This window comes from Canis lupus, chromosome 32 (assembly GCF_048164855.1).
Source record: "Canis lupus baileyi chromosome 32, mCanLup2.hap1, whole genome shotgun sequence".
NCBI lineage: Eukaryota > Metazoa > Chordata > Mammalia > Carnivora > Canidae > Canis > Canis lupus.
In genome coordinates, this window is record NC_132869.1 from 35042409 (window position 1) to 35053299 (window position 10891).

The window sequence follows — 10891 nt, forward strand, 5'->3', positions numbered from 1 at the left end:
GTGAAATCTGAGAAAGAGAGAAAGTGGGTGTATGCATATGTGTTATACAGGCAGGGGAAACGCATCCATACTCCGCTGGGCATTCAGTCAGTCCCAGTTCCCCTGCACCATCTCAGAGATAGAGAGAGCAAGCCTTGACATTTCACAACAGACTGTGTCAGGTTATTATGATCCTTAGAGCCAGCTGTGGACCAACAGCACCTCCTTTTCTTTCTCCTGTTCCAAGTCACTACACAAGGGCAAGCACCTGGTTGCTCCACACCCAAGGGCCCTCAAAGTTCAAAATCTGTGCCAGGCACCTTCATTTTCCATGTCCTAAGGTTGTCCATGACCCTACATGCTATTCTCCAAATTTCCAGTTATCACAGGATAAACATATCTGATTTTCAAAGACGAATGTCACATCTCACAAAGAACATGCTAAAAAATTGCCAGGATCTATTACGTTATTTTATACATACTAAATTTTAAATGTGTTTAGGAAATATTATAATTGAAATACATCAGGCCAAACATAACCAGTCTCTTTGGGATAGCTCCCACTGATAAGCAAGCAAGATAAAGATTAGCACTTTCTCAAGCAAAGAAAGCAGCTGGAACCAAAATTCTAACATTGGTCCTCTCAAGAAGGAAGACTACCCTTAGTGACTTCAGTCCAAAGAATATAGTACAGAAACAGGCAAAAGTGACTTTATAGCAAGAAACCTGGCAAAAACTACCTTGGTGTGATCAAACTTGGCATCATCGAAGGTAAGTCATGTACCCTTGATATGAGGTGATCCTATGGCAGTCCTCTTCTCAAAAAATACATTACTTCAGTCTAGTCAGGAGAAAAACATCAGACAATACCAACAGAGGACATTCTACAAAACACCTGATCCAGATTCCTCAAAACTATCAAAGTCATCAAAAACAAGGGAAGTTGGAGAAATCATCACAGCCCAAAAGAATCTAAGGAGACATGACGAGTAAATACAATGTGGTATCCTGGAAGGGATCAAGGAACAGAAAAAGGGATTTAGGAAAAAACGAAATCCAAATAAAGAGCAGATTTCAGTTAACAGAAATGAGGCAATTTGTTTCCTCATGTGACAAATGCACTGCAATCTTAACAAAAGAAGAACAGGAACTCTCTGTATTATCTTCACAACTTTTCTGTTAATCTAGAACTATTCTAAAGTTAAGAGTTGACTTAGATGTTTTGTAAAGAGTCTTATATGCAGTTGTGGTCTTTTCCAGTCACCAGCAACCAGTCGCTATGCAGTGATGACCACCCAGCTGAAACATGACAATCTCTCGCTGGTTTTCCACTATGTTTTCCTCCAAATGTGTAAGGCCCATGGCATCGGCTATGACATTGAGGTATGATATTGACAGCTGGCCAAGGTGGACCACATACAGGCCTATGGGTAATCTAGGCAGCTAGTAATTTGGTGTCCCTTCAAACAGATATCCTTTAAATTTTTTTTAAACTTTAAAAAAAAATTTTTTTTTAGATTTTATTTATTTATTTATTTATTGAGAGAGAGAGAGAATGGCTGGGACACAGGCAGAGGGAGAAGCAGGCTCCATGCAGGGAACCTGACATGGGACTCGATGATCCCGGATCTCCAGGATCACACCCCAGGCTGTAGGCAGTGCTAAACCACTGTGCCACCGGGGCTGCCCATATCCTTTAAATTTGACCCATTTTTAGAGGAAAGCTGATTGTTGCTTGGGAAAGGGTAAATAGGTCTACAGGGGGTGGCACTTGGTCTTGGGACGTTCAGCTCTGTCCCAAACCTGCACACTCACCTTGGTAAAGCAAAAGCCCTATAGCTCACCAGATTTAGGAGACATTTTGGGAACCATCTCTTGATCTGCTTATCAATGAATACCTTCTGTCTCAGTCTTCTGTCTCTGTCTGCTTGAGCTGCCATAGCAAAATACCACAGACTGGGTGACTGAAACAACAGAAATTTATTTCTCACCATTCTGGAGGCTGGGAGTCCAAGGAGAAGGTACCCAGCTAATTCAGTTCCTGGTGAGAGCACTCTTTCTGGCTTGCAGATGGCCACTTTCTTATTGTGCCCCAACATGGTGGAGGGAGGGAGAGATATCTGGTGTCTCTGTAATCTCTCTTATAAGGACACCAGTTCTACTGGAACAGGGCACCACCCTTATGACCTCACTTAACATTTATTACCTCCTTAAAGGCCCTATTTCCAATACAGTCACATGAGGATTAGGGCTTCAACGTATGAATTTGGGGAGACATGCAATTCAGTCCATGGCATCCTTCTACCTTCATAAAGTAGTTTCTTCCCATTCTGATAAAAACAAAAAAAAAAAAACAAAAAAAAACATTTGTTTCCATTTTTGGTCTGTTGCCAATGAATCCTGATGGCTCCTGTCCAGCTGCTTCATCCTTAATGTAGCCAGATGAGGGCAAATGGGATATATCTCCTACCTAAATTAAACCTCCATTTTGTGCCTAGGGACTCCTGTTACTCTGAGGAATAGTGTTTTGTGATTTTGCACTTTGATTCAGATTTTCAAATTTCTTTTTTTTTTTTTTTAAGATTTTATTTATTTATTCATAGAGATGCAGAGAGAGAGAGAGAGGCAGAGACACAGGCAGAGGGAGAAGCAGGCTCCATGCAGAGAGCCTGACGTGGGACTCGATCCAGGGTCTCCAGATCATGCCCCGGGCTGCAGGCGGCGCTAAACCGCTGCGCGACCGGGGCCGCCCGATTTTCAAATTTCTGACACTGATGATTTATTCCAAGACCTGAGGACCTATGCACTCTTACTTATGGAAGACTCATCCCACATGACATCACACATATTAAAATATAGTCACCTCTCATATTAAAAGTCACTTATAGATGACAGAATTGAGCAACAAATAATTGATCAAATGTTTTGATTTAGAGACATTCAGTTCTACATTTGTTAATTTTCATTTCTCATACTTGAGAGCAAATACAATTTTTAAGGGGTCAGTTTTTTTATAGGCTCTTGAAAAGCACATGACCTTAGGCATGAGGCCAGTAGTGAATAGAATGTCCCCACTACCATGGGCACCATCAGAGTGCATAAGGCTCTTGGGTTAGATTGATTCATGCTGTCTGCAAACACATATAATGGAGCTCATATTCCCTTACAAATTACATTAAAATTGGTAAAATATAAGAAAGAATGAAAAAGCCAGATTGAACTGATTTACCTGAAATTAATTGTTACATCTGCTCTACAGAATCCTTTTGGAATTAAATAGTTTTTAGCCCCAAACTGATTAGACCAAAACACTTCCATATGCCAGAAGATAGCTAAGTCTAATGTTAGCTTTCTCTGAATCTATTTTATTTCATTTTTTCTAAAATATCAAAGTGGAACAGGCTCTCTAAATAGGCATATTTGGCAGGGAAAGTCTCCTTCCCAGGAGAAAATATCCTTCGTAATTTTTCTATTGCCTGAAATTATTATTAGAGATTTATTTCTTTGGCTAAAGGCTTTCTACTTGAAGTTCTAGTATTTCTGAGCAAAGTAAAGCACCAAATTTATAAGTTATTTAGACCTTTATGGCCTCTGAGTCGATCACAGTCATTTCTAAGAACAAGTTTAGTATGATAAACAGACTGCTATGACCCCAGGGGAACAGCGGAGGGTGCAGAGGGAGGAGTTCCACTGAAGGTAGGACAATGACAGAGAGGAGCAGAGGGGCACCCACGACATAACTGGCTCTGTCTCCAGGTCACCTGTGCTACACATCCTACAAAGGATGAGAGCTGAAATGAGGGAGAAAGAGAAATATGGATTGGGGACAATGGAGTGACAGAACAATATGAATTAAAGAGAGAGGATAAAATCCAAACACAGGAAGAATCCACAAAAAGGGGGGAGGTGGGGAAAAAGAGAAAGAGAACAAATGATATAAAGAAAGCACAAGAAGAGAGACAGAGATGAAAAATACGAAGTCCTAAAACTCTAAGGTGAGAAAAAGGAGTCACTGGAGATTCTCCAACAGTATTCCTGCTCCAGTTTCCCTGAGATGGGTTCTCATCTTTTTAGATTCAGGGTTCAGCCCTAGTCTGAGCTGTCCTCTTGTTCTCTTAACTGCCTTTTTCTGAAGAGATGGGTGATGAACCAGTATTTGCAGAGCATCTGCTATGTGCTGGCCACTGAGCAAAGCACTAACTTCATTACCTCTTCAATCTTCCAATCTCTTCTCTAAGAAGCTACTATTTCTCCTGCATTACACGGGGGAATTTAGGCTCAAAGGGTTTCAGCACTTTCCCACGATCACACAGCCAGGCACTTTGTGGAACTAACATTTGAATCTGTAAAGTCAAACATGATTCTCTTACACCAAGGGTGTTCCCTATGCATCTTTTCCCCCTATAGTCTTTCCCCTAAAGACTATTTATATTTCTAAAATATTATTACAACCCAGTCCAAAAGTGCTGGGAATGATTTCAAATAAAATATTCCATCTAGGCACCCTATATGTATTCTTCAACTGAAGAAGCACAAACTTCTCTGTGGCCCCCATGTCTCTCTACCTTACAAAAGAGAGAAAGAGAGGAAAAAAAAAAAAAGCTATGTTTAATACTAACTTCTCTAAACTATTATTGCCTCTTTGGGTTATGCTAAGTCTAAAAAGCCTCCACTACCCACTCCCACTGTTGGTCAAATTTAATGTGGGTGCTCTTTCCAGAAAAAGAAGCAACGTTAATACATCAATTGTCAATGTTATCAAAAGAATCCTCAAAAGTCCTTGTTTCTTGACATTTATGTCTTTCTTCCTGATGATTCCAATGTTTCGTACTCAAACTCTTGAGGGGGAAAACAGGGAAATGAGATCGCCTCACGAGTGTATTTTCCTTGCTGAATATTGGAAGGAAGGATTATAGAGTTTGTGAGCAACTTGGTGGGTCTTGTTCTTGGTATTTCTGTAATGCAACAGAATACCCCCACTGATTTCCTAATGAAATGAAGTTGTAATGAAAGCCATATGGAGAAAAGTTTCACGTTTACCGCCTGTGACAGTGTGGGGAAGGGCTGGTCTCACACATACATAGGCAGTGTGCCATGGTCCTAAATAGCTCCATAACCACCAGCAATCATTTCCTCGGGCCAGGGTACTGCCATGGTGGTGGCAATTATTAGAGCTGTTCACAAATGTTCTGATTCTCCTCCTTCCAGGCACATAATAGGCGTATACTTCCTCAGCCCTCTCCCTGAAGTCAAGTATGGCCAAATAATTTACTTGGCCTTATGACATATAAGCAGAAGTGATACATGTCCTTTCGATACAGAAGCCTTCAAGGGCTACTTCATGAGTTGCCATGTCCATTTTCCTACTTTAGAAATCATGGAAGCACACTGAGACAGAGCTTCCTTCACCTGGGTCCCTGAGTATACTAACAGTGACCAGAGACCCATGCCAGCTCATGTGGAGAGTAGAGTACCGGCAAGAACCACATATTTGTTATTACAAACAACTAGGAATTGAGTTTGTTTTTTAAAATTATTGCAGCATGACCTAGCCTACCTACTGATTCAGAAATCAGTATCAAGAAAAGGATGTTCCCTCCTCAAACAAAACTAATATTTCAATATGTAATCAGTATAAAAGTTATTAATGAGATAATTTTACATTTTTTGTACTCACATTTTGAAAGCTATAGTGCATCTCAATTTGGACTACTCATATTTATTTCAAGTTCTCATTAGCCCCATGTGCCTAGTGGCTACCATATTGGACAGTACAGAAAGGGATGCAAAGGATACCTTACAGATAAACTAGTCAGTGGTTCTCAACCCTGACTGCCCATTAGAATGACCTGAGTGAGGAGCTTTAAAAAGTACAGAAGGCCAGTGGGGCTGGGATTGGGATGAGACAAGTGAGGCCCCATACTCAGAGCACAAAATTTAAGGGAGCACCAAAAATACTTACTAATACTGATAAAAATATTATAATGCATTATCTTAAAAATCAAAATAAAGCACTCAGATGCTTCTAATATGCAGCCAGCATTGAGAGCCACTGTTCTAATCCAATGCCTGTCCTAATGCCCATGTTCCCCGACAAAATGAGTCAACAGTCTCAATTCTAACATGTAATTTCTTTTACCAAATCTTGAAAATAGTTCTTTTCTAGACTTTGCATGATGAGTTTACAACTTCACTGGACAGCCATTTCCACTACTGGACAACTCCAGAGTTAACTTTTTATTTATTTGGAGAAAACGGTTTAAAGATAGTTTTCAAAAAAGGATAAAATCATGCCTCTTATACACATCCAAAAATAAAAACATGGTATTTTACTTAACAGAAAAATCAGACAGATGTTATAACCAGTACAAAAAAAAAAATCCAAAAACCCAAGACATCTTTATAGATCAGGAATACTGAAATGGACATGCAAATAGAGAAAAAACTGGTTTTTCCATAAGGAGAGCAGATGAGGAAAATCAACTGAACCTCTCCCAGAATTTGTCTCTCAGTCACCCACAATTTAGAGAGTTGTAAATCTCTTCCATAGAATCAAGGCAATAGGGTGTGCCATAGACCACACTTAGTTTTCCATTGAAATACAAATTATTTTCCACACAATAAATTGTTTCCCTATATATTTTTACCCATTGCTCTCAGAATAGTGGTTTTCAAATTTTGATTTGCATGAGAATCACTCAGGAAGTAAACTGAAAGGCAGATTACCTCCCAAAGATCTTGAGTTTGGATGATGCCTATGAAAATGCCTTTTTAACAAGCACATTAGATAATTCTGATGCAGATGTTCTGAAGATCATATTTTAAAACAAAACAAGGGATCCCTGGGTGGCGCAGCGGTTTGGCACCTGCCTTTGGCCCAGGGCGCGATCCTGGAGACCCGGGATCGAATCCCACGTCGGGCTCCCGGTGCATGGAGCCTGCTTCTCCCTCTGCCTGTGTCTCTGCCTCTCTCTCTCTCTCTCTGTGTGTGTGTGTGTGTGTGTGACTATCATAAATAAATAAAAATTAAAAATAAATAAATAAATAAAATAAAAACAAAACACTGCCCTAGACAAGAGATAACAAGTTTTGGCATAGCTATGGAGAAAAGAGGACCCTTGGGCATGTTGATGGGAATACAAACTGGCTCAGCCCCTGTGGAAAACAGTGTAGGGGTTCCTCAAAAAATTGAATATATAACCATCAAATGATCTAGCAATTCCACTTCTGGGCATATATCTGAAGGAAACCAAATCAGTATCTCAAAAAGCTATCTGTACCCCCATATTCACTGTAGCATTATTCACAATAGCCAAGACATGGAAAGAGCCTAAGTGTTCATTGATGGGTGAATGGATAAGGAAAATATTTTATATGTATGTATATATATGATGGAATATCATTCAGTCATGGGAATGAAGGAAATCCTGCCATTTGCAATATGATTGGACATTGAGGGCATTATGCTAAGTGAGATAAAAAAGATAGACACACACTTTATGATATCACTTATATTTGGAACTAAAAAAGCTGAGCTCAGAAACTGAGTAAATTGTGGTTATTGGGCTGGGAAGTAGGAGAATTGCAGAGATACCATTTAAGGGTATAAACTTGCAACTAGTCGACAAGTAAGTTCTAGGGATCTAATGCATAGCATGGTCATTATAGTCAATAATACTGTATTATATACTTCAAAACTGCAGAGACTAGATCTTACATGTCCTCACCACAAAGAAGAAATAATTATAGAACGTGATAAAAGTGTTAGCTAAGGCTACAGTGGTAATCATATCACAATATATAAATGTATCAGATCAAGGCATATACCTTCAACTTACACAATGTTATATGTAAATTATATCTAAATTAACAACAACAACATTGCTGTTCCAGAACGTATCTATTTCATACTCAGGAGACAGCTTCCCAAAATGTGCTTTTCACAATATTTGAAGGTAGCTCTGGATTTTAATTCCAATCAGTCTTAATGGTTTTAGTGTAGTATGTTTTCTTTGCTTCTGAGATAATATGCTATTTCTTTTCTCCCTATTCAAATTTTCTAGGAGAGACAAGGAACTGTTTTTATATTATATGAACACCTGAAGAGAAACAAGTTGGGAATGTTGTGAGTATGAAGTGTGTCTATGAGCTGTGATAAACTATGAAAATAGACTATACCATCCAATAAGAATGATGCTTCTCATGCATTTTAATCAGCATACTGATTTATTGGAAGTCTATCTTGTTTTATTTAGATCTTCAAGTATTTCATAAAATGACTTTAGATGTGTCAGTGGGGGTTCATAAATATAACTGATTATCCAAAATTTATGGGAAAGAGGCTAGTTCCAACAACATATTATACTCAAACACATACACATACAAGACACAATAAATCTGACTGAGGAGGAACCAGATCAGACATCCATATTGTAGAAGGGCAGGTGTCATTCTGGTATGCTTAGAAAAGTGCTCTGGTGACTTGGCAAGATGCTCCCCCAAAAGGCAGGGACCATAGCCCTTCCTCAACTCCAGTCAGCCCTTGATGCATGTATGCTAAGAGTCCCGCCAGCAGCACTCAGGAGGCTGCTCTGTTTCCTATCTCCTGCAAATTTCTCCCCAGCATATTCTGGAGAGCTAGCACATTTGCCTTCTGATCTAGGATTTGTAGTTTAGAGACACGATCTTATTTCATATCTTGGAATATGGCCATTTGATACTTTTAAATTATCTTAATTTACTGGGAAACTGTTTCTGCCTATATTTTTCTTCCTTGTGACTTCTATACCAGTGTAGACATTGTGGCCTCAAATTGAAATGCATACATACACTAAGATCTGGTCTCATGAAAAACCAAGTAAGAGCTAATTCCTCTACTAAGCACCAATGTCCCGAGTAGCCTCAGTTTCTCCTAGGTGCTCAATCCCCTGGAAACTGGTCCCAAGAGTTGCACACTGAAATGGGCAAAGACATGCACAGGACACGCACTCCCCTTTCCTAAGTACGGTCCTTTGTTTTACCACAGCATTGTCACTTATGACAGGCCCTTATCAGTGCAGTGATATTCAGACTCCCCCCCACTTTGTAGTCAGAATGTGGCTAACAATTCAACCTAGTGTTTAAAGTCTTAAATGCTTCTCTTCACTTTAGTGGAGAGCTGGCTGGTTGAGTCATCCCTTCCAGTCCCCACCTTTCCCCAAAGTCCCATAAACATGTAAAATTTACTGGGTCATGTTAGGAGAGTCCCTTCACTGTTCATTTTAAGCTGTCTTCCTCTTGTTATGCTGTCAGGAGAGCAACAGGAATAAGGCCTAACACCCAACAAGTATACATTCATCTTATCTGCCTGGATATTCATGTCCAGGAGGAAAACAGAGCCGGGGATACCTCTGTGCATGTGTAGAGAAGGAGCTGCCCTTTGCTTCCCAGTAATGTTCTATCCCTCCACTTTCCCCCTGCCCTATACTCACTACCAGAAAATTCAAAAGTATTTTATCAACAGTGCCAGGTACCATTGTAGGTATTAGGTATATAGCAGTGAACCAAAAGAAAGTCCCTGCCTTCATGAAACTGACATGGTCATGGGTGGACAGTTAGTAAATAAGTAAAGGAGTTAATGTGCCCAGGATTGTGGCAGGACACAGGCCACCCAGCAGTCACCAGGACTGAGAGAATCAAGCAGTCAATGGATTTAAAGTTGGCAAGCTGGGGTATAAGAACTTTGTATTTTCAGAATTATGAGTCTAATTAAGCAGGTAAAGTTCCAGGTCCAAGTACATGTCTAAACTCAGGAATTCAGAGAAGTAGGTTAGTTAAGTACAAGAACTAGAAATCAGAACAGAGAAACAGGAACCCTGCCCTACCAGGTACTGGCTGGTCTGAAAGGTAAACTGCAAAGAACAAGCTGGGCCAGGACTGGAATTACACAACCTCTCATGCGCTGAAATGAAGCTGGGAGGGATAGGACCCTTCAGGTAAAGGGAGGAGAGCAGCCAGGGAAGCCAATTACCCAGGGAGTCCAGGCCCCAGGACATCATCCCAAAGAGCAACAGCTCACAGCATCAGGAAAAGTCAACTACAGAGAGTGAACGGATATCCAGGGAGTTTGTTGGGAGGAGCACCACCATAGGAGCTCAAAGAGGAAGCTGCATTTACAGACCCAGGCCAGTAAGGGGATGGCATGAAGAAAGCCTGTCACCAAGTGGCAGAACCCAGAAGAGGCTGACATGCAGGAACAGAACTGGTATCCTACAACTGACAGGATGAGACAGGGATAGTGTTAACAGGGATGGCCAAGTTCCTGCAGCATGAGTCACAAGATGTATCCAGGTGGGTACTTGAGCACCAAGGAACCAGGCAAGAGGACAGCATCAGGGAATTTAGGAGACAGAAGATACTTATGTGAGAAAGGAAATTCCCCAATCATCAAACTGAGCAGCAAAGTTGGTTTGATGATGAAGCCTACAGAATGAATAATTAGACTGGTGATGAAGAGGAGCTCGCCCAACTACCCTATCCCTACACCTGCTCCTGAGACTTCAAGCAGGAATATCTTGACCTGCAGGCTAGCTTTGGTGGTGGAAATAGCTCTGCTGGTGTACCTTCTAGATGGTACTGCTACTCACATATCCTACAGAAAGGGCACTGTTGATGGATGTGGGCCTCCTGAAGATTCTAGAGCCTTGTCTACTATTTCCTATCTCATCTTTCTCATCCTTTCCCCCCAGCCATAGAACCAGAGAATATTGGGGAAAGGAAGGACCCTGGGGATTAACTGACTCTCCTAGTGTAGAAAACAAACTGGGTGTTCAAACAGAGATGTGGTTTACGAGTGTCTCCGGACCTTGAATCTAGTGTACTTTTCCCATAAGGTATGGCTACCTTACCTGGGGAACCCTATTATAGAATAGAG

General features: G+C 40.6%; 1 protein-coding gene and 1 long non-coding RNA gene across 13 annotated transcripts in view; one reads left to right on the top strand and one right to left on the bottom strand.

Moving 5' to 3' along the window:
* IQCH (IQ motif containing H) overlaps positions 1-10891 on the top strand; it is a 214043-nt gene that overhangs the window by 181749 nt on the left and 21403 nt on the right. For all 11 annotated transcript variants that reach the window (XM_072809304.1, XM_072809305.1, XM_072809308.1 and 8 more), the window contains 2 exons: positions 1240-1362; positions 8043-8104. In XM_072809304.1, the coding sequence (XP_072665405.1) occupies positions 1240-1362; positions 8043-8104 (185 nt within the window). The remainder of the gene's footprint in view (positions 1-1239; positions 1363-8042; positions 8105-10891) is intronic.
* Positions 1-10891, bottom strand: part of LOC140623178 (uncharacterized) — a 110150-nt gene that overhangs the window by 50173 nt on the left and 49086 nt on the right. The window lies entirely within an intron of this gene.